Genomic DNA, 23,545 nt, shown 5'->3' with positions numbered 1-23,545 from the left:
CTCTGTTCACGAAAATAACAAATAATATCAGATAATTGAGAAAAAATTTTCAATCAAGAGGAAGATTATACAGTACATTAATATAAAACATTGAATACAAAGAACAATTGTTTATGACTCAACCAAATGATATCACATAGAAGTCTTTTCATTGCACTTTTCGCTCGCTCGCTTGCATTTCGTGGGAATTTTTCAGGAGATCAACCCTCCGTCGAGGGGTTGCAGGTGTATCGATCTTCGATACGAGGGGTGCTCGAGTACGCGAACGTTCCTCGAACACAACATTCAACACAGACGGAAACCCAGGCTTTGTAAATTAATATTAAACGAGGAGCTGTGCGCGGTTACGATACGGAGACGACTGCATCGAATTCACGAAAATTCCGACGAATTATCTCCCGTGAATAAATCTGCTCCACCCAGTTTTCCAGTATTCGTGAACATGACGCGGACAAAATGACGTTGATTATTTGCCAATTTAATATTTCGTCTCCATAAATTTACCACACACCTATCAGAGAAATTAAAATTCGATATAAAAATTAATCTAATGTCAATAAAGAAATTTATTAAAATGTTCTCTAAATATTATTCAGTAACAAAAATTATAAATATAAATTATTACCATTATTATACCATTTTTTTACTTAAAACATTTTTCTTCGATTTTCGATGAACCGTTTTTAACCCCGATAGTGAAAAAAATAATCACCGCCGAATCGGAACGGCTCGAATCCTTGCAGGGGAAAAGGGAATAATTAATTACTCTCGCGGGGAATAAAAGCCGTCGGCCCTTGAAGCCTTCCGGTCGTACCTCGTTAATACTTCTGCCCGGCGCAATATTTATTTTTGCCTTACTTATTACCGTTAATGATTTTAATGGAACGGTTAAGTGCCGGCGGAACTAACGAATGAAAAGACGGAGACTTATCTCCCTCCGTCCCACAGTGCATCTTCTTCACTGTGAAAAATCTGGCAGGGCAAATGAGCAGAGAAGAAAGCACAAAAAGATTCATCGCAAAAGTCAACAGCCCACGGCGAAATTGCATTGGATTCGTTACACGTTGTACGTTTTTTTTCATGTCATTTGTCAAATGTAATGTTACGTAGTCTGGACATTTTTGTGCAAAATCATGTTTCTGCAAATGCAACTAAACAAATGATATTGTATAACAACTTTACCCAATAAATATTTCGTTACGTATTTTATGAACATTCTTTATCTTTTTATACGTTCAATTCGTGTTCCAGTTATGATACATAAATTCGTAATTACCACTTAGAATTCATTAGCTGATATCATTTGATGTTTTCTACTTTATCAAATATACATATACATGCAGAATATACTATCCAGAAGATACTGAATAAATCAATGAAACGATTGATGTTTCGGCGAAATAGTTTCCGTCCTCAGTTTAACTTTCCAATCGTCCACTCAACCGACAATTGTAACGAATATTTAAATCGTCGTTTTCGTCTTCGCGTGCCGTTCATTTCGCACGCAATTCTCGTCCATAACACGAGTAACCGACGGCACGGTCCGGTTTTCCATTGGAAAACGCTTTTTCATTGATTTTTCCAGCCCATCCCGTGTCGCGCGCCAACGCAACACTCTTCGGCCCGTTAATATTTAATCGTTAATTTTATTCGACCAGTAAACATACGCACTGCCGAGATGAAAGGGGCGATAAAATAATGGTTGCATCGTGACGCGATTTTCCTGCACTTTTTCTTCGTCGGGAAAAATCACTGGGGCAGCGATGACTCACGCCCAGTACATCGCTTTCGCCGATCTTTTCATTATGACGTCCTTCGGGAATGTCGTTAATTTCTAACCATACTCCCGACGGATATTCGTTATGGATAAACGAGAACCGCCATCGAAATTTCGTGTAAAATTTACATGCCTTGTCTCATAATTGGATATACAAATAACGTAAAAAAATCCACGTAGGGATTAATAGGGGGACACAAGTTGGGGACAGGGAAGACAAATTGGAGAAAACCTCATTTCAACCCCTTTGAAACGGTAACAAATTTATTAAAGGCCTCTACTATTCTTCTATTTTCATTTATATTCTCTTATGAATATTTTCTCAATTCTATTTTAATTCATTTATATTTTATCTCGAATGAAATTAATCTTCTGTATCAACTTTTTCGGATCATTTTTTTGGACTTGACCGTATGCTCAGTTAAAAAAAAAAGTATGAAATACATAAAATGAGTAAAAATGGAGTTTCCAGATAACGCGGTGAAAAATGGGCACAGTGTACCACTGACAAAAGCGACGCGGTTCAACAAATTAGTTTGACGTAGAGCGTTTGATTCGTGTTGGACTTTTATTTCGGTCATTCATCTTTACCCAAAATATAGGCAGACGTCTGGCTACCATAAAATAAAATATCTGCCTCGAATAACATTGAAATTAACCAAATCATTTATTCATTTAATTTTATCAGAGGTACAAGCTATTTAGAAAATTAAAACTGTTTAATTATTAGTATTACCAATGATATTTTAAATATGAAATTAGATTATAGTAATACGGCATTGGAGAAAAGATTTATATCAATTCCTTTTTAACTATGATTTACAAACTAAATGGATTGCAAGAAAAAGAACAAATCCAGATGAGATTACACAAATGCATCTCCATTCTTTGTTATCAATTTCTCTAAACGATATTAAAGGATGAAGCCTCGTTTAGCTTATAATGCGTATACATTGACAAAACTTTTAGTAACGAATAATTTCCAGTAGGCTATTTAATTTTAAGGGCGAGAAATATTTTTTAAACGTTACAGCTGTTCGTGCACGTTCCCAACACGATACGTCGTTAGCCGAGCCCGCCGGCCTTAATACTGCAAACGAACGCTCTAAATCGCGGTTTGTAACGGGAATGTAAAGCTCAATGGAACGAATAAAAATTGCAAGTTTGATAGTGGATGTTCCCACGATCTGGTCACGAATCCGACAACTTCCGCTCAACCTATCGCTTTTCTATTACCATCTAGCTTCTGTTCCATGGATTTTCCATTTGTAGAGTATACAGTAATTCTATCTATTACCTTTTTCTCTCTCTTTCTTCTCTTATGTTTCCATTCAAACATTTATGGGAGTTTAAGAGACGAAACCCTAAAGTCTGAATTATGCGGTAGCAAGAAAGTAACTAAATGCTCAAGTTCATTCGTTTGTCCTTAGTAATTTCATGAACTTCGAAAATTATTTGCAGGTTCTGTCTTGATTTCCAAATGAAAACAGTTCAGTTTAGACATCGTTTAAATACCACATATCTCTAAAGTACAAATGCCGTACACTTTACTTCCGCCACAATTACACTAATTCGAACAAATTCTCCAAACCTCGCGCACTCGTTCCCAGTTGCGAACTAAAAAAGGAAGGAAACCAAGGCAGTGAGAAGGGAAGAAAAAAAGTAGTAGGTACTCGTTATACGATTTCTTCACGGCAATTGTGCCGGAGCCCCGGGGGCGGAGCGTCGCTCGTACTTTTGCACGCAACAGGAAGAGGAAGAGAATGAAACTGCTGAAGTCACCAGGTTCGCCGCAAAAATGCTCGTTTCCGGGCGAAGCGGCGACTTATCGCCATTAGCTGACACTTCAACCCCGTTGCTGTGCATGGTTTTTCATCACAACCCCTCAGATCCCCAAGGGGTTTGCAACGCTGCTCGCGATCTCGTTCGCGAAAGGGTTTGTGACGAATTAATTCCACTGAGCTTCCCGGAAAAATAAGAGTACGAACTTGTTTAAGAATGTTTTTCCTCTTCAGAACTTGAATTGTAGAAATAGATTACAATTGTGCATCCTTATCCAGTATTCCTTTTTTATTTCTAACATCCAGGAAAGGATAATTATACATAGAATATACACAATTATAATCTTCTATATACTTAGTTAACACTCATTCTAATATTTATTCCACACTATAACGCATTATTACTATATACACTTTTATAATACTCGGTATAATACAGGATAAATGATTAACTATGTAACCACCTTCCTTTTTTTCTTTTCTGTCCCTTTGACGTTGCCGGTAAAAGAAGGTCAATTTCGTCGGCCGTGCCGCGAATGAAAATTTGTAAAAAAACGGCTTTTGTCTGTGTGCGCTCGTGACTGGTCGTAAAACGAAAGAAGCATCGCGGAACATTTCGGGCACTGGCACGTGAATTAGGGCCGTGACCGAGTTCGAAAGAGGAATTCTACCTGACATTGTTAGTTAAGTTTCTGTTTTGTACGTGGTAAGAAGTCGTCCAACTATTGTGACGTAAAAATGTCATCATTGTATGAAACAAACATCTAAGTAAAAATATATGTAAAGAAGAAGTACTTTAATGAAACAGGAAGTAAAATGACTATTATTACACAGGTCATAAGTTAATTAGTTTGAGATGTAAATTCAAGAGAAATAAATGGTTAATCGTGGGTGGGTGCGTGCCGGAATGAAAAAGTTATTAAGTGTCAGCTGTAGGATGGGCAAAGGTGAAGAAAGTTGTAACCGTACTTGAGAATATTTAACGAATGAAAGATTGCTAGATATTTCTCATCTAGTCTCTCACGCACGCGATTAGTTTGTTCTTGAATTTCATGGCAGATGAAAGTTCGTGACAATCCAAATTATTCAGTACCATACGTAGTATGTCGAGAATCTGATGCCTACATCTAATAATCTTAATTGGCATGAAACTATTTTATCCGACACCACACGTTTTAACATATCCTAAATAGCAAACTTGGGAGAATTATGTCACCTCGGGCAGCGACTAGGAAAAGAGTGATAGTCGAGAGTGGCACTCTCAATAAACCGTCGCTGGGAATGAAGTAATTTTATATCGTTCGTCGGGTGTGGCATGAATACGTGGGTAAACGAAACGTGTCACGTTCACAATTGCCGTTCGCAGGGCGAGACGCAAATTTTATTTGTCAAATGTACAACTGCGAACAGCGTGTGACGGTGGCATAAACGTCAGCCCGTTTTCCCAGCCGCCTCGCCTCGGTATCGCTTACTTTCGCCCGTCCGTTTCCCACTAGCCCGCGCCACGCGCACCGAATAGTTTCACGGTTGCCAGGTTGAAATTCACGGAAAACCCGACCGAGCCGTCCGTCCCAAAGCTCCCGCCCGTTACGTCATTAATGTCGTCAGCTCGTTTGTGATACTGTTCGACCCCTCACCTGGTATAAAAAGCTTTTAAAGCTTCCGCGCAATTTTTTTCTGGAACACACCTGATCGACCCTTTCGTCGCGACTCGCATTACATCGGATTTGTTCCGTAAATGTGAGACAATTTTCAAATTCCCGGGATGTTACGGATTCATCGCAAAGAATATACAAATCTTGAAACACTAATTGCCATGACTTTTGATTAAATAGTTTTATAAAATAATTTCATGAAGAGTCGTTAAGGTATGGTCTATCATTGAAGTCTGCAAATAATTATAAAACATCTCATCAGGTAATCATTATCAGATACTTTGAAAGACATCGCCTTTGTAAACATGCACAAAGGATTCGCGGTTCGCAGAAAGGGCGGTCCTGGTAAAGAGGCAATTCGTGGTAAATTTAGGGAAAATCGCGTCGCGCCGCACGATGCCATCGCAACGTCGATTCTCTCGTTACGTCATTAATGTCGCCAACACAATGTGTCCCGAGTTCGTTACCGCGAGTGCGATCGCTCGCGACACTCTCCAGCCCTCTCCTACGACCTCGTTACGTTGCTGCACTCCCATTAGAGGAAAATTGATAGCGACTATCCTTCTCCCTTCCTACCCTGACTAAGTTCTATCCTTCAGTCCAACTCCCTCCATTCCGGTCCTCTATTCTTCATCGCGTCTTCTTTGCTTGCTAGAACCGTCTCTTGCCAGCGTACGTCCTGCTTCTTTGTTTCGGAATCCCTTTCCTCTCTATCACGGCCGCTTATCGCCTCTCCCCTTTATCTGTCACTACGTATTTCCGTTTTTGCTTTCCCACCGCCCGCTTTACCACCGGTTTTTATCGCACCTCGCCAGCAGGTCCGTTTCTCCGTGCCCGACGCTTTGTTCTTATTTAGTGCAACTTCCCCTTTTTCTTTTCCCTTCGTCGTCCAATGGTATTTCCTTCCGCTTTTTGTTTCCGCCCGTCTTTAAGTAGCACCGCATGCTGGCAACCTTTTTTGCTTCCTTCTCGGGCAATCTTATTGTACTTACGTCTCTCTAATTTTCCTTCTGCCCCAAATTCTGTTCTCGCCGTGCCGCCGCCGCCTGGCACCCTTTTAGGTGCTCGTGTACGAGTTACTTTATCTGTTTACGCGATACCATCGTATTTTATTTGTTTCATGAGCATGCTTTTTTGTTCCGTTCAGTTTGGCTTATCTTCTTTTAAACCCTTATTAGTACGTTCTTTAATATCTCCCTTCTTATCGTTTCCGTATTCTATTTGTACACTTTCTTTCGTCTTTCTGGTTTTATAACGAGACTACGAATATTCACGCGTATGAACTAGTGAAGACACGAACGATAATATTGAAGTTATTGAAATGCTCGGTCGCCCCAAACTTCGAAAGATTTCTGATTGTTTTCCGTCAATAGCAATTAATAATTGATGGTAGAACGGAGGACGAACGAGTGTTCATTCAATTCGTCTGTACGCACCACAAGATTGGCAGAGATCACCGTACGAGAGAAGTTCCAAGAGGAAATTAATGAAAGCACCAGGACGAGGAGAGCATTAACGATCATTCGCAGTGAATTATGCCCCGAATGATCGGAACGCTGAGTGACCCGATAGCGACAGCCGAGGAAATGGAGGAGCTCTTTCACCCTCGCCGGCACGTAGTTAAGGAATTTCGACGGTCGTCGCCAGTGATAAATCGTTTGGCGCCCGGTAATTTATGAGTGGCGAGAAGTTATCGGGATAACCACCTACCTCTTTGCGGGGTGTTTACTCCGTGGCGCGTTTGCTAAATCTTTCGCGATCAATTGCACTCCTTTTTTTTTTTCTATTCTCCTCAATGAATTACACTGGGCGCGCAGCTAAGTAATTTATTTCTCGTGTCGAACGTTTCTTTCCCCGATACGCGAGTAGAGGCTTTTCATGGTTCCCTAATGAAGTTTTAATGACACTCGGTTTTTGCATGCTCGATCTCTCGCAGAATTTCGAGAGGAAATTTCAATTAAAACTACCTTACCGTCGAATGGGAGGAAAAAGAAATTCGATTGATACGCCGTCGTCTTGTGTTGTTACCCCAATTTATTTTACATCTACATACGTGCTAACACGTACGCGAAACACTAGCCCGGGGGCTTAACAAGATAGGCATGGGATACTAATTATTTAGATACGTTAGAGACGATTTATGTGCTATAATACTCTAGCCACGTAACACGAACCTTATGGTAAACAGCGTTCAATTAAGATAGAAAGTGAAGATTAATAAAAGTGTTTAATGTGAAAAATTAATTATACTAATTAAAATACAAAACAATTTAGGATATGAATTTAAGCTTTTCGATAAAACGGACAATTTACTGACAAACAGATATCCGGTAAAAATTGTTTGACATGCGATTTAATCAAGGAAAACATGTTTTTACCTTGAAGAAATTACGATAACTAGGAGAGTAGTGCGAAGAAGTGATATCCCATCCAACTATACCTCACTGAGAGTGAATCGTCGGGAACAAATTGCCGGAGGTGGATTCGGCACTCGACTGCTAAGTTGATAGCTTTATTCTCCGCTCGATAACTATTAGCGGAACAACAGCCCGCAGTTGTGAAACGAAGTTAACAGCTTGCAAATTGCAGAAGCACGACGCGCGTATACGTACAACTGGACGAAATATCATCCCCTCAACCCCATCCTGTGCACAACTTTGTCCAGTAACTCATTGTTTCGTTTGTTCCTGTTATGAATACAACGTAAAAATTGGACCGCTCTCGGTTACGACACACGATAATTGAAATAATTGTTCTGCTTGTTCCCCAGCTGGAAATGAGGGCCGCCGGACAAACAGCAACGCGGTATCACCAGAACCAACAAATTGCGGGGACATTATACTTTGTTGAACGCGATAAAAATGCGATTCACATTAACGATTCAAAGATTCTATAATAAAAATATAAGCATATAATCAATTAACTGCTACGAGTGTCAAGATTAATTGTTATATTCGTATGTAATTGGCATAAGGTGCCTAAGTAGTGAAAGTGAGACAATTCGCCCGTTTGATTGTACAAGATTACCCACATCCTCAAAATAAACGTAGAGTTACATATAATAAACAACAAACTAATATGAGACAAGTCGTAAAAAAGAAGCACAGCTTCGCCAAGGAATCGATAAATGATCACACCGCAGTGATATCTCGCGTAGTAAAAAGGATGTAATAAGAAACGTAGGAAGGTGCTGGTTTAGTATGCACCTGGCGATAGAAGGAGCTCACGTAATTCCGAGCTCATTCAGTTGGCGCGACATAAAGATGGCCATAAAAAGGAGCTCCGCACCGCGTCGCGGGCGAGCGAACGAGAGGACCGGAAATTAATGTCTCTTCCAACGTTTCTCGCAGTGGCGGTCTGCGAAGGAGGTGCACCAGCTGGGGAATTTTGCTCGCACGCGTTTGTCGCGCTAGGATGCAGCCACTAGATGGGAGCTTATCGCAATCCTTCCCGCGCAGCTGACCCCGCTGACTAAAATCTGAATTATGCATCCACTCGGTCCATGGTGCATAGTATGTGCATCGGCGACTCGTTGCTTTTACACCACCGGTTGCATAAACCGTCCGTGCAAAATAGATAAATTGGCTAGCTGCGAATTGCTACTAGAAACTGGTGTTACTCGAGGTCCATGCGCCTCGCTTCATTCGTTCGTGTTTCGTAATCAGTTATTCATTTACTGCCGTTGTGATCAACAGATGGTGGCCTTATAAAATGTAAATGCGCATGAATACGTAATGTTTTGTGCGAAATTATTAAGTTCTATACCGGTAACTTGGACTGCGATGTGTCCTTTGATGATGATTACATATTTGTAATCGAACGAACTTGAATTCGCCTCTGATCAAATCACAAAATGTTCAGTTGTCTCGGTGTTGCTTCAAATTAAGCAAAAAGTAAAAATTATGACTGCTAATGCATTCACGTAGTTAGTAAAAAATCATACAGGAAGTATAATCTATATAGTATTGAAAACAAATCAATATTCAGTATGTCTAATTTGTCGTGCATAGATGACGTAGCATCTGTAAGATTGCAGATTTGCATAATCCTATACAAACGCATTTCATTAGATGGAGTACAATCATATTAATCGTAATTGAAACGAGTCATCGACCTTTCCGTAGAACGAGATAGCTTTATCACAATAAAAAATACACTAATGAGTTCAATGGGAGCATAGACAGTAGAATTGAAAATTTCCGCTCGAAATAGAACGATTTATTAAAGCCATTCGTCTGGCGATAATTCACAGTCTTCAATAACGCGTAGCCGCGTTAATTGCCGTTTTAATTGCCAACCATCCGCCTAAGTCTTTTCGCGAAGATTCTATTTAAAGAAGAGCGAGGCTATACCTACCCCCTCCTCTCTGTACCCATCTCCCTCGCAAACTCTCTTTAATCTCGTTCCTCGGTGTTTAATCTCGGTACAGTCAGCCGTAATCATTGTATACTTTTGCCCTCCTCTGTTACGTTACGGGACGTTGAGTTTAATTACATTGATTATCATCCTAATGGCAACGAAACAAAGACGCGACTCTCGGACTGGCATTATTTCAAACAACCATGCATGCGTTTTGTGAATTACCACGAATACAATTGTCATCTCGTGTGTCTTCGAAAGCAGTTTTGAAAGTATGAATAAGAAGTGTAGGTATGAACACTAATACATATTATTCGTCTTCCAAAGTAACATTGAATGGGGGATGAAAAGTCGATTTGTAATGACAGCTTCGACTGCAATAAATCCAGCAATCGTGTCGATTGAAACTGTGCACCCACCGCGAATGCAGATCGAGAAACAAAGAAAGATCCTTTTTCCAAAAAAAGACACAGTAGAAAAATAGAAACGGGAGGAACAATGGAAGAAGAAGAAGAAGAACGGTCGACGATGAAGTACGGTTTCGTTAAAAGCCAGGACGATTAATTAATGCCTCCCGCACTTCCGTTTCAACTTTTCTGCGGCCGTGAAACGAAAATTCCTCTCGTTATTTCGTTCAAACTCTCGCGCCACGCGTGAAAAAGAGCCCCGGTTCAGAGTTTCAAGACGGACGTCTCGGTCTTCGCTACCCTTCATTTACTTGCAAATTTCGTGGCTCCCCGACGATTGCGACTTGGGCGAGGTGAAGGGGTTCGTTCGGACCGAGGATAAAGTTTCGTCGTGAGTTAAAACGACGAAATTGCTTGTTTCGTTACGTTTATCACGGACCAGCGAAGGTAGCGCGGAATTTATGCCGGCCGAGATATGACAAGTTTTCGAGAGATGAGATTTACCATCGTGTCTCGACCCTTTTCTTTCTCTTCCCTTATCTCTCTTCTCTTGTAAGTTTTCGGTAAACAGCCTTAACTCGTTTAGCAAAAATTACCTCGTATTCTCCCCGACAAAATTGATTATTTTATCCTGTCGACTGTCAGAGTCAGGTATTTCAAGTTTGAGTTTAAACGCCTGCAAGTAGACTGATAGAAATGAACTTCTATAGAGAAGTTAAAAATAGTAGTAAAAATTGTGAAAAAATTTTATACAAAGTATTTAAACGATGTTTGTTGAAGTTTAAAATCATTTTAAGGATTCGAAAAAAATATATGAAAAAAGAGGCTTTCTAGAAGGATACATTAATTCTTTTAACGAGTAATTGGTTTCAATTTCAATTGCTTCATCAATTTTCTAATTTCGACGTAACTTCGAGGATCGGAGAACACAGAAACGGAGAATACTGTAACGAGTCTTACAATCACGCAAGCGTATAAAAAGAGAAGTTCAGCTTGTTCGAGTCTGTTGTCCCCAGAGCCATCGAGACCAGCCTGTAAAATCATTTGGTTAACGAATCGCGTAGTTTCCCATTGAAAACGCCCGTGTTTCCGTCTTCGACTATGCCCCGAATTCAAACCCAGAACAAGTTGCCGACCCTTTCGCTAACCGATTCTCGAAAAATACTCTCCTCGGACTCACGACCTTCGACAAACTTTCCCTCGCTCCGACATAAACTTTCCTCCCCAACTTTTCGTACCTACACCTCTGCCGGAGGAGATCAGAGAACGAGCCTGAACATTGAATGTTCTTAACAAGTTCCCCGGCAGGCTTTTATTTCACATACGGTTCGAAACGGTACGCTACTTTTCTATTCCATCCTGCATTCCTCTTCCCCTATTCGAGTTCTATTCACATTTCCATCGTCTGTTCCTTTTTCGCCGATCGTTTCCCAACCGAAAAGAGGGTGGCTTGTTAGTCTTACTGCCTTTTTAATCGTATCCGGACGAATATTTTCAGAGAAAGTTTTACTGTCGACGCGTTCTCTATCATACAGGTAATACAATAGAATTCCAATATTTTAATTTCATTTTCCACAAAGAAGAAAAAATGTAAACTATAATCCAATATTAGCCAAGAAGGAGGAAGGAATATGAAATACTCGTCAAAAGAGGATGCCATTCTTATACTCGTAAACCGCCAACTCTATTAACTCGCGCTATAAAAAAATACCTTCGATATGAGATTGCTATCGCTGCTACTAACTCTTTACATAAGTAGATAGGCGACGATGCGGAAAGCAAAATTCATCCGGGCAAGAAGAAAAGGAAAACTACCCCTCCCCCTCAAACCAATATCCAGCAAGATCCGTCGCTTAATTCTGAACCGTTTAATTAACCGCCGTTTCAATTCGAGCTCCCGGACACGACGCATAATCGAAAGCGATAAATCCCTTGGAATCACGCGTTTCATCCTCCCTCTCCTAGCCACCCCATTTTTCAGCGATGTAATTTCACAACTTAGCGAAACTATCTCTAGACGCGCATTCGCAACGAATTTTTGGTAGAAAATTCTGAATAAAAATTTGTACATATCAAATGTTTCCTATAATAATTTATTACGTGTTTTCAAATTACAGGAACAATCCGAATTTAGAAAGTATATGATCGGAATGAATTGAAATCATACTCCTGATTTTGGAATAGCCGTTCTGAGTGAGATAGACTTATACTACTCATTTTTAAAAATTACTGTACGTTTCTCTTCAATTGTTGGAATATCATCAGCTGTCATCATGTAAAAAGATGAAAAATTATATCGGTATTGTTTTTGAACAAAATATTTCTAAACTTATACGTACGAAAGAACTTTCGATACATACTCAGTAGAGAGCAAGGACATCCTCCCTCTCATCGTTTTCGCTAACCACTCCCCGAGCTCTAATACCGTAACGCTGGTCGCGCGGAATCTTTTATCTCGGAAGTTCCGAAGGAGCTTCCTGCCGTTACCATCGTGTCTTCGTCTCATGAACGAGCACCTTTAGATATCCGGAAATTCGACTGTGTCTAGGTTAGCCTGCGTGTCTCCACCCCCGGCCGAAAATAGTGGCAGTGAGAGGAGGACTAAGGAGTTATTTTTCGCCGGATCTCATTCTCTCTTTCTCTTTCTTCAAGGTTTTCACCCCCAGACGATTGCAAAAAGGCCGAGGAGAAAGATATTTATCGGTTGTGGCTGCAAAAGCTGTTAGGGGATCGCCTCTTTTGCAGCTACAAGAGTGTCTTCACTCTGATATTTACCTTCTCCTATCATGGAAATACACATTCTTACTCATACCTCACGCGATTAGTTCTAGCCAAGTTCTACATCAGTTTAAAAGTATTGCAAAAAAGAGAAACTGTTCAATTAGAAAATTGCCGATTTATTCCCGATTTCCACCGGTATCTTTCATAAACATAATGAAAAATTGAATAATAATTTTTGAAAATGAGATTGAAGTATATCATTAATAAAATGATTAAATGACAATTTAAAATAATTCAAACCAGAAATGTTTTGGCAGCTAATAGAAATGAATATAAGTTCGAAGAATAAATAAATAATTGCATTGTTCCGTTTAAGAACGGCGGCAGCAGTAAGAAACAATCAAATGTTGCTAATAACAGTAATAACAATGATTCCCATAGTTCTATTACATACGTACCGAAATCCATTGTTCATATATAAATTGTAGGGCGCTATTAGCTTTCATGCTCGCATTGATTCGAACGCGCCAGAATCAGATTCCAATATTAATTATTAATATGTGTATTTGTTTCCTAATTGATACAACAAAAATATTCCATTTCAGACCGCGATAGTCAATACACGAATGTTTACTACATATTACTAAATTTAATACAAAATGGATATATTATCATAAATTCTTGACAAATGTTTGAAAATCATCTTTTTCTTCTTTCTCCAAATCACAGAGCAAAGCGTCCCTTTTCCCTTTCTATAAATTTATTCCTTTAAGTGATGTTTCCTGATAATAACGCAATTTTCCGAGCAACCTGTAATCAAATCTCGATTTCCCGTTCCTAGGGCGCGGCTAAACAGCATCAGAGAAATTACGGCCTGAGCAATTTCATCAGCGGTACCTTCGGAACCAAAGGACTTCCAGAGTAAGTCCAGAAGTAAGTTTTAATAGAAAGGCGGATCCGTAAGTTCGCACCGGTGACACATCATTAAAGAAAGAACATTTTTCTCCAGTGGGTTCCACCACCTGGAAAGCTCCAGATCGTAAAAATTATGCCTCCCGACGGCTAACGCGATCTCGTTTTCTGCGTGAACGGAGAATGCTGAGAAACAAGCGAAACGGGTGGCAACGGGTGGAAAAGAGCGAGCCAACCCGGTGAATTGGTTTCACGGCACTGACAATGGATGAACGAGAAGATTATCAAAGAGTTATTCTTTTCTCGGAATAATCTTGTTTTCCGCGCGAAAAAATTGGAACATAATTCTTCTTTATGTTAAATTAAATAAAAAAAACTTGAAATAAAATTTCCCTTTACACAAAACCTTTAACTTCGTCACTTTAAGTATTTCAATTTCCACCGACCTCGTTCGTTAAGTTCCAGGGTAGATTTTAAAGCAACCTAGTCATGTAGAATGATATCTTGGAACTTGAACGCAAACTGTCAACGTCAAAATTAATTTCGGGCTTGTGAAACACTGGTACCATTTGATAGCAACGTTCAATTGTTACGAAAGCTTGATAAGTTGTCGTTTGTGAATCAATAGCAAATAATAAAACACCTTTCTTTCTCTTATGAAAAATGCCAGACGTCTCTATATGAAATTGTAGGCTTAAGTTTAGATAATTTGTAATACCTACGAAGAGCATTAATTAAATTTTACGCTAATAGTCTTTCGTTTCACAGGAACGTTATACATATTATAGTCTATTTCATAAAATAAACCTCTGAAAATTGCAGATTCAATGAAAGCAAATTACGTTTATTCTGAATTAAGCATGCGCGACCTAAAGCAATAAAACACAATAAGTTTTCGACTAATAACACAAAAGAAACGAAACGCTGCATAGATAGTGGAATATTCGTTAAACTAAACCGCTTAAAAGTTGCCTCTCTTTCTCTTCGTCCCTCTTGCTTTCTCCTTTCCTCTTTCTCAAGAATATAGTAACAAAAAGCCTGAGACAAAGAAAAGCCTTCAACAAGTTTCCTTATCAATGCATCAAGAGCGGTTGGCACGGCGATAGAATTATCCGGACTTTTTCGAGTTTTCTTGCGGCCGGCACAATGGCGGCGGCTTGCCGGCGAACGGTACACGTGAATACTAAATTTTAAAAGTAAGCCCGGACGGCGGCGCGAAATTTATGACCGCAGCGACTACAAGTTTACAATTACACGGAAGAACGGGAGTAAGCGGAGTAGGGGGACTCTGGGAATTCGCATCTTAATCCCCTTTTTATCTCCGCGCAACCGCCATCGCCGTCGACCTGTTCCCTACGCTGCTTCTCCTACAATTTTTGGCTCGGGTATCCGTGACCCTCGGGGGCAAAAGATCTGGCCACCCCCGCACCACAAAGATATACGCAGATACGGAAACGATCCCCGCGATCGTAGATACGAAAATCAGGTCCCCGGATTACGGGAAGATACATTTTCGCCGGTACGTAGACTTATCGATCGGTCTCGGGTCTCTGGGTTATTGGGAAACCGTGTTTCGTGTTCCGATGGAGGGTTTTAGGAAGCATTAGGTTATCGATAAACCGATAAATAATGCAGCAACTGCATATGCGATGTATGCATTCTGGGTTGGCGAAGAGTAACGTTTTTCATAAAGAAAGTCGAAATTTCAAGTCCTTCCTTGCACTTTCAATAATTCCCCATATTCCATCATTCTAGAATTGAGACGTGGACCTGTTGTCCAGTAATTGATTTTTACTAGCGAAATTCGATCAGTTCGTGTTAATAAGCGAACTCTTTTAACAGATACCCTTCCTTTTTTAATTCAGTCTACTGAAAATCCTAGGCAACTCAACTACCAGCTTAGAAATAATTAAACAAACTATATAATATGCATCTCAAAATAAAGAGTGATTACATGTGGGACAAATACATACTTCTCATTATTACCAACTCTTACTTAACTACGTTTTTTATTAAACACTAGAATTTAACGGTAACGTACTTAAAAAAAAAACTAAACCATATATACGATATGTAAACGTCTGATGTTACTCAATTTCTCGGTTCAAGGAGCGCGGGTGTATTTATAAATAAGTATGTATCTAATAGTAAATCTAATTCCTAGGAGCGTGATAAGACCGCAGGCAACTTTGGAAGCTCGCTATACCATCTACCGATTCCAGACTGTTTCCATCATACTCTAAATTCCAAGTTTATACGTGTCGTCGTTCGGCAACATCTGCGCGGACGCACGTGGTCGTCCAAATTTACTCGCCTAGCACCCTACGAATTACACCATTCTACAACGCGCCAGATAACCTTATTACAATTGAAATTAGTACCGCTCCTAAGCGTGTTCACTCGGCACCGGGAACTAACTTTAAATTATTAACAAGGGCAACCTATGCAACATACGTAAAATAATTAACGACGGCAACGACTTCCAATTCGTTGTGCGTTCTACGTTTAAACTGCTATCTCTAAAATTCTTATTATTTTATGATTTTAATTTCTATTAACACAATAGAATGAAATAAGATTAAAAAAAACTCGAAAATTCATTTACTAAAGACTGCACACCAACAAACATAAATATTTAGACAATTAAATGGATAAAAATGGAAAAAGGTTTATCATAAAGCATGAGGATGAGAAATTCTGTGAGCGCACAAAGGATTAATTAAGCATGAAAAGGAATAATTGATGGACGTTTCTATAAGGGATTTTCAACGTTAAATTCTCTCGTCGCTCTTCATCGACACGTTATTCAACGAACTCGGGAAAGGCGAAACTTGACCACGATATTAAAAAAGAAAAGGGGGAAAAGCGGTCCGTGAGGCAAGAGTGATAAAAGCGGGATTTAACGCGGAATGGAAAAGTTTAAGATGGTTTAATTATGTTTCGCGGTAGTCAAGCCGATTGGACTAGTGGGTGAAATCTGTCCGCCCTAAGGGAATTCTCGTGGAACCCCCTTCGGTACCGAGCGACTAATTGTCATCAAAGAAAAGCCAGGATCACGACATCTCAACGAAGATGACGATCCATTATGCTGCGACCCTTCTTTTTTTCACTTTCAGAACCAGCTACGGTGAACTGACTTGCACCAAATTTAAGTGCGAAAAAATCATGGATCACGTTATTGTTTTTATTTTAATTCCACTCTGGTTATATTTGATGGAGGAAAAACTTCTAGTAAAACGGATTCACATCGTTTAAAAATATAGGAATATTTCCGCGAACTACATTTTTTCTGCAAATGCAATGTAAATTCAATGAAAAATCTCCAACCTTTGTGGTGCAGTTACATAAGCATTAATTAAAATCCATCTCTATTAAAACTCACAAAAATGTTTGAATTTTTGTCTTCACTACGTGGAAGCAAATCTATAATACCATTAATGGAATTATATATGCATATACGTATATCCGCTCAATTATTTTTTAAACCGAAATATATTTGCCTCTCGTAAAGACAGTGAGAACTAAACTAACGTCCCAACCCAGTTGCGTACGCCGCGAGAGGAATGTTATTTTTTCAAGGTACCGCGCAGAGATAATATTACTGATGCGGTAAAAGAGGTTGAAATCGGTCGATAAATCAAAACTCGGTCGAAAAACTCGGTATCGGTTTAATAAAGCGCCTCGGGACATTTTCCGTGTAGTGATTACACGCCAATGGGGTTATTCACGAGCTCCGTTTCCTTTTTTTCTGCCCATCCCCTGGTGCCCTGTTCGTTCGACAAACGGTGGAACGTGTACGGAGCCGCGATCGACGCGAAATTGGTCCGATGCCAGATCGAGCTTAAAGCTTTTCCACTGTCCGCTGCAAATAGTACGACGGAATATCGCGCCGCCGCCGCCGCCGGATAGTTTGGTCAGATATATTTGAAAAATCGCCGACGCGATCCGTTTGAGAAAATATTTGCAGTTATTTCGCTCACGCTGGTGGATACACCACCGTGCAAGGGAAACCGCGTGCTTCTCGAGGAGGATCTGCGAAGAGTAATTTATTTTTAGGCTTAGAAAGCTTCCTGCGTCAACCTTACGATCTCGCAGATAAAACAAGTGAAAGCGTAGAACTTAATGGATAAAAATGCTTCAAAGGGTTCCCAGGGTATAGACCCTCCTCGTGGGATCGTATATTTCTCGTTTGGATACGAAACCCGTATGTTTTGGTCCCGGTCGAGCTATGAATTTTCGAAATCGATTTCCACGAAATTGAAACCATGCGAAAATTCATTTCACGGTTTGTGTGTACGTTAAAGGTTATTCTTTCCACGAAGTTCGGGTTAATATCGTAAAATCTAACAATGAAGTTTAGCAATGTGATCGGACTAGAGAGAATAAAGATATTTAGGTGGAATAATGGATTGTTTATCGATGGAAGGAAAAACGTACTCTCGTTAGAAAAATAACATGTTTTCGTTTTAAATGTGGATCTGTGGTATGGTACCTTGTAATTTATTAGCACAGATCACGTAATTCTGGCATCGAAGGAAAAAACAAGCGAGTTTACCAGTACTGGAACAGATCCAGATTTTCTTATAAATATTACGATTCATTTGATCTTAAATACGGAACGGAAAAATAATCTTATTGCCAAAGTTCGATATTTCCACAAAAAGTGAGAGCATATAGCAAAACGAAAATTCTCACGTGGCAATGAGATTTATCATTTCCAATGAAGTCGGGAGTAAGGAGAAATACTAAAGAGGCCATTATACGGGGAGGACAATTGCTTTGTAAAACCAGGTGCTTTCAAAATACGCAAGGATTCCTCCGTTTCTAGATGTAGAGCAATGCATTTCTTCTTTGCGAGATAACAGAGGCCTTTCAAGCAATGTTAACCATGTACGAAAAGTCAGGAGAAACATGTGCCTTTGTGACTCCTGTGTTAAAAGTTCTGCTAATATAAACAACTTCGTGTACGAAAATGTTCAAACTGCCCTCAGTAAAAAATGCACGAGTGATTTTTTGTGATAAACACAAATGATAGACTACGAAGGCAACATGTTAACATTAATCTTATAGACTCGTCATTCTCCCAACTGATGCGAGTCGCACATAGTCAAAGAAATACCGTCTAATAATAGCGTCTCCCAAATAAACGCAGTCGATCGGTCAGCCATCGAAGCTGTAATCGAAATAACAGTGATACGAGACAATTTTCATCGAGACAAATCATATTTTTGCTCAATACCATCCACGCCGTTCCCTTCTCACTTCGTTCACAATAAAGGACAAGTAGGAAATAGACGAACAAAGGATAAAAGGAAAAAAGAAAGCCATAGCTCTCGTCTCTCACGGTAACGAGACGAGAGACTTCGCCTCTTTGACTTCGAAAGACGACGAAACAACTTTCGCACCGATCGCACTCCTGTATTCTCTTCTATTTCTTTAATTTTCATCCGAACGACGGATCCGGACAGAGAGAATAGCCTAGTGTTGAAAGGCGATCAGTTGTTATCTTGGAGTATAAAGAAGAAACTACGAGAAAGTAAATAGTAGTGATTTCTACTTTTGCATCTAGTGTTTCAAACAATATTAAAATAAAATGTATTATGTGAAATATTACTGTAATTCTTAACTTGAAAACACAATTATACAAAATTATAAAAGTAAATTTTGTGCCAAGCTCGATTGAACGAAGAGGAAAAAGCGGTTTTCTTAGTTTTGTTTCTTGTCTGTCGTTCGCGTAAATGGACAAACGGAGCTGGGCCGGATGCAAATGTACGCGAGGAATCGTGCAAGGAATACTGGAGGAACCCAGAAGTCTCCTTCTCGCTTTGAACAGTCACGGATCCCTTTGAACACGTAGGGTGAGACGAGAACAAAAGCGGGGGAGTCGAGTTTATTCGGAAGGGAAATATTTGGATTGCAGCGCGTCTCCGGCGATGACGATAACCTTGAAACATCTACAAAAGCGGAAGTTCGTAACTCTCGTAGAAACGAAATTTAGCGAAATCTTTTAAATCGAGCTATATTCCATCGCAAAATACCCTTGGACCACTTATAATTAGATCCAACGATTTCAGTTTTGTAGTTAGAATTACAGCATTCAACATTTAATGATTTAGCTCTTTAATTTCATTCGTTTCCTAAATTAGTCCTTCTTTCGTAAATAACGAAGAAATGATGATTGACTTGCTCTTCGGTGTGAAGAAGATATTGGATGTTACAGAGAAATCTTAATTTCATGTAGGAGATAAGAATGTTTGAATTAAGAGCAGTAAGTATGCAGAAAATTCTCACAATGGACTTTTCGGCGAATGGATATTCTAAAGTCTACAGTAACTGACATTAAAACATTTTTTGTAACATTTTATCTTCCGAATTAACAAAAATCCCTCTCGCGTATATGCATGATTTTTATATGAACTTATGCCGTTTGCAATTTAAGTATAATACGTTTTCGAGACCATAGCCCCATTACTTTATCTACAACGAAAAGTGATCCCGAATTTTAAAAAGTCCAGAAACCTAGTAGCGTCCATTTGAACAACGTTAGATTCGATCGAATGAATGCATCAGATGAAGAGCTTTTTTTGCCCGAACCAAACTCAGAACGACGTGGCTAAGCGAAAAAAAATGACTAAAGTGCATCCGACCCGAAGATAGCACCGCTTTCATCGTAACTTGATAAACGACGCACCCGCTTCTAACTTGATCTTCAAAACTAAAAGCAGAACGAACCACTCAACCGATGGTTGACAGAGACCACACTACTTGAGAAACATCCGATTCCATTAGTAGCACATCCCGATTGAAACCGATACTGTTTCTAACTAGCATTAATTTCGCATTCTAATAATCGTAGTCCTACTTGCCTGTCTTACTGATTTCATTGATCGATTCGATTAATTAACTTCTGGATAAATTGAAGTTATTTCTTTTTGTGCGTTTTGCACCCACTTTGAGATTACTGCTATTGCTATACCTTTATTTACTCTTAATGTTTCCTCAAATGCAATATCGATACGATAACGGATCCCATATCAGCGAAAACTACTTATTTCTATTCCTAACTTTCGGCCGCAATTATAAGGGAAAACGATAAGCGATATACCATAAACAACGGGACGACAAATTAATTACGTATGTAGAACAAAAACAAACAGGGCCTTTCACAAAAGTAAAAAGTTTAATAATTTACCAGTTTTGTCAATTTCACGATTGGCAATCGTAAGCGTGAGCTAACTTAAGTTCGCACTAAGCTTAACACGCGCACATCTAATCTTTGCAGCGTCTTCATTACTTTACGCCATCATTTCTCCCTCAATTAAAACATAAGGACTGCTTTGTTGCGTATGTCGATGAATACAGTATGTCCATGTATGATAATTCAATTAAGAAGTAGTGTGTACTCACCTTGTTTATCTAGTCGGCCAGCAGTCACTTCATGATGATCCCTTCAGCGATGATGAACGACGGGCTTCGACGGATGATCCCCTTCGGCTGTCTGCAGTTCGTCCAGTGATACAGAGGCACAAACACTGTAAGCGTCGACGGCGGATACGGTACGGACGACGCGGACGGAGTGAAACGTCGCGGGAAACCCGAATAGTACGTAAACATACGGCTTGACGTCCGCGCGTGCACTGACTTCTGTTCGGTCGCACCAGGCCGCCGCAGTCCGTCCACCTTGGACGGAGCGTAGACTCGTCGCGGGTTGCCATGACGATGGGTCAACAGCACGCGTTGCGCGCGCAACGAAGATAGTTCGACTGTGCACGATACGTTCGCGACAAGGACCGAACGTGCATCCTGATATGTCGCGCTTTTTCTGGCTTGTCTAGATGTTATTACGTGTTAATGTTAATACAACACCGAAAATAGTTACACGCATCCGTAGAAACTTAATATCCGCCCGCGCAATAAACAAAGCCACCAAAATTAATCGACACGCGTTTCCCGATAATTCATACTACACCTTGTCGTTTCTCAGATTAAATAAACATCGTAACTGATGTAATTCAATAAGAAAGTATCCGTCTAAATCAAATCTAATAAGGTAAAATACATTCTTAATACGAGCACAATACAACTGAAGACTCCCTTCGGTAATTCGTAACACGTCACCACAGTATGACACGATTTTGCACGTATCCGACAAATAAACAGCTTCAAAGATCGTTATAAAACAATATTAAGAATGAACAGAGTTTTGTAGCAATTAATTCCGAGCAATATAATTACGAAACGCATATACGATGAGAGTACTTACGTCGAACTGCGGACATGGAGGAGTGGCGGGATCGGCACTGGCGGTCTGAAGTGAAACGCGATACGTATCTCGAACGCGACTCGACTTAATATGTAACACGTAAACAACAAGTAGCCTGACCTACAACCAAGTCAGACAACCGTGTGGAAGTCTGACAATGAGTTGCAGCTGTGAATACTGTTTTCCGCTTTAAAAAAACAAGATTGTTACCGCGTTTGTTTTCATTTCAAGAGTGACTTTACAATTCGGCGTCAAACAATAAATTAATGAAACGCTGCCTCGCGAGCATGTGATTGTGTGTGATAGAAGTGCCGGGGTCCATTAACCATTTCTTCGATGTTCGGTCTAAGATTCCTTTAATAATTTCTCGTTATCATTACGTGCGTGTTTGGAAAGTTAATAACGGTCGTGGATGAAAAGAAATGATCACTGCAGCTGATGTTGCAAGAACGGTTTTCATAGAGATAGTACGTATTCATTATGGCGAGTACGACAGGTTTTCTGCGATCAGCGTGTTCCAGCGACGACGTCTCCCTAACCTTCCATATTCGCAGACGCCGGCAGATTCACGAGCAACGCAAACACACGACCGAATAAATTACGAGGTAAGAGTTCGTACGTTAGAAATTTAATCTTAGCACGACTAAAATTCGTCGCGCAGCGGTTAAGGAATGACTTGCTTTTCATCTTGCCTCGCCTGTTTTTTCATTGCATTTTTAATTCAATGCGTTTTCGTGACTTGACCATCATTTTTAATTATCCTTCTCTTAAAAGCTTTTTAGCAGTTTAAACATTCTAAACCTTTGTGCATATCATTATTAACGTGATTACAAGTAGAAAAGTATTATGCATCGGTGAATTAGATAATGTACAGGCCATTTTGTATCCCGTAATTAACCGATGATGAAGTAACATCACTCTCGGAACTGAGCATTTATATTTATTATCCCCTTGAGGGTAGTTAAGCTCCCATGCAAATTGTGCTGCGTCTGCTCTTCATATTGACCGCTTCTCGTCGGAAATTAACATTTCTACGAACCAAGCGATATCTTCTAGACGAAGGTAAGTGAAACGTATCGAATTAATTAAATATTATATCGTATTTATACGTATGGATATGGTCCGTGATTAACTGCGGGTCAATAGGGTGTATTTATAGCTAATTGAAAGTTAAATTGCTCATTGGTGTACTAATTAATTAAACAAAATCTGGATAGTATTACAGAACCGCAGTACTTAATTTTTATTAATTATTTACTCGCTCCAGATTTTAACCTACATTATACATTTCCTATATTTTTGGTAACAAGGTAAGGATAATGCGCATTAACTTTAATGTTAATTAACAACACGTATACGTACGAGCTTTAGCGTTTGTTAAAGCCGAAAGTGCATTAACGGTAATGCGTATAATCGCGCACGGTGACCAACGCGTCGCGTTCCTCGGAATAGCTGCGACAATATTTGAAACTCGCGCCTCTTTCATTATTATTTCCACAGTGAATTACAAATTTTGTCGCAGAAAATCATTAACTCGACGCGCCATAAATTCTTCCCAACGCTAAATCACTTCTCCCCCATTAACATTGAATTTGCAATTAATTTTAATCTTTTGCTTCAACGGTCGAAAAGAATAAAAAGAAAACTGATTTGTTTTTTTTAAAATACTC

The 23,545-nt window shown here is 39.7% G+C and overlaps 2 protein-coding genes across 2 annotated transcripts in view; one reads left to right on the top strand and one right to left on the bottom strand.

Moving 5' to 3' along the window:
• Positions 1-21,867, bottom strand: part of rho-6 (serine protease rhomboid 6) — a 101,050-nt gene extending 79,183 nt beyond the window's left edge. Inside the window, exon 1 of the mRNA XM_018027025.2 lies at positions 21,020-21,867. The gene's annotated coding sequence lies outside the window, so the exon portion shown is untranslated. The remainder of the gene's footprint in view (positions 1-21,019) is intronic.
• Positions 21,868-22,002: 135 nt separating this feature from the next.
• Positions 22,003-23,545, top strand: part of mip40 (Myb-interacting protein 40) — a 63,839-nt gene continuing 62,296 nt past the window's right edge. The window contains exon 1 of the mRNA XM_026814781.1: positions 22,003-22,480. Coding sequence (XP_026670582.1) covers positions 22,298-22,480 — 183 coding nt within the window. The 5' untranslated portion in view covers positions 22,003-22,297. The remainder of the gene's footprint in view (positions 22,481-23,545) is intronic.

Source organism: Ceratina calcarata, unplaced genomic scaffold (genome assembly GCF_001652005.2).
Source record: "Ceratina calcarata isolate Rehan_Ccalc_2016 unplaced genomic scaffold, ASM165200v1 scaffold397.2, whole genome shotgun sequence".
Lineage (NCBI taxonomy): Eukaryota > Metazoa > Arthropoda > Insecta > Hymenoptera > Apidae > Ceratina > Ceratina calcarata.
The sequence above is the reverse complement of the archived record's forward strand: the minus strand, read 5'-3'. Positions and strand labels throughout refer to the sequence as shown.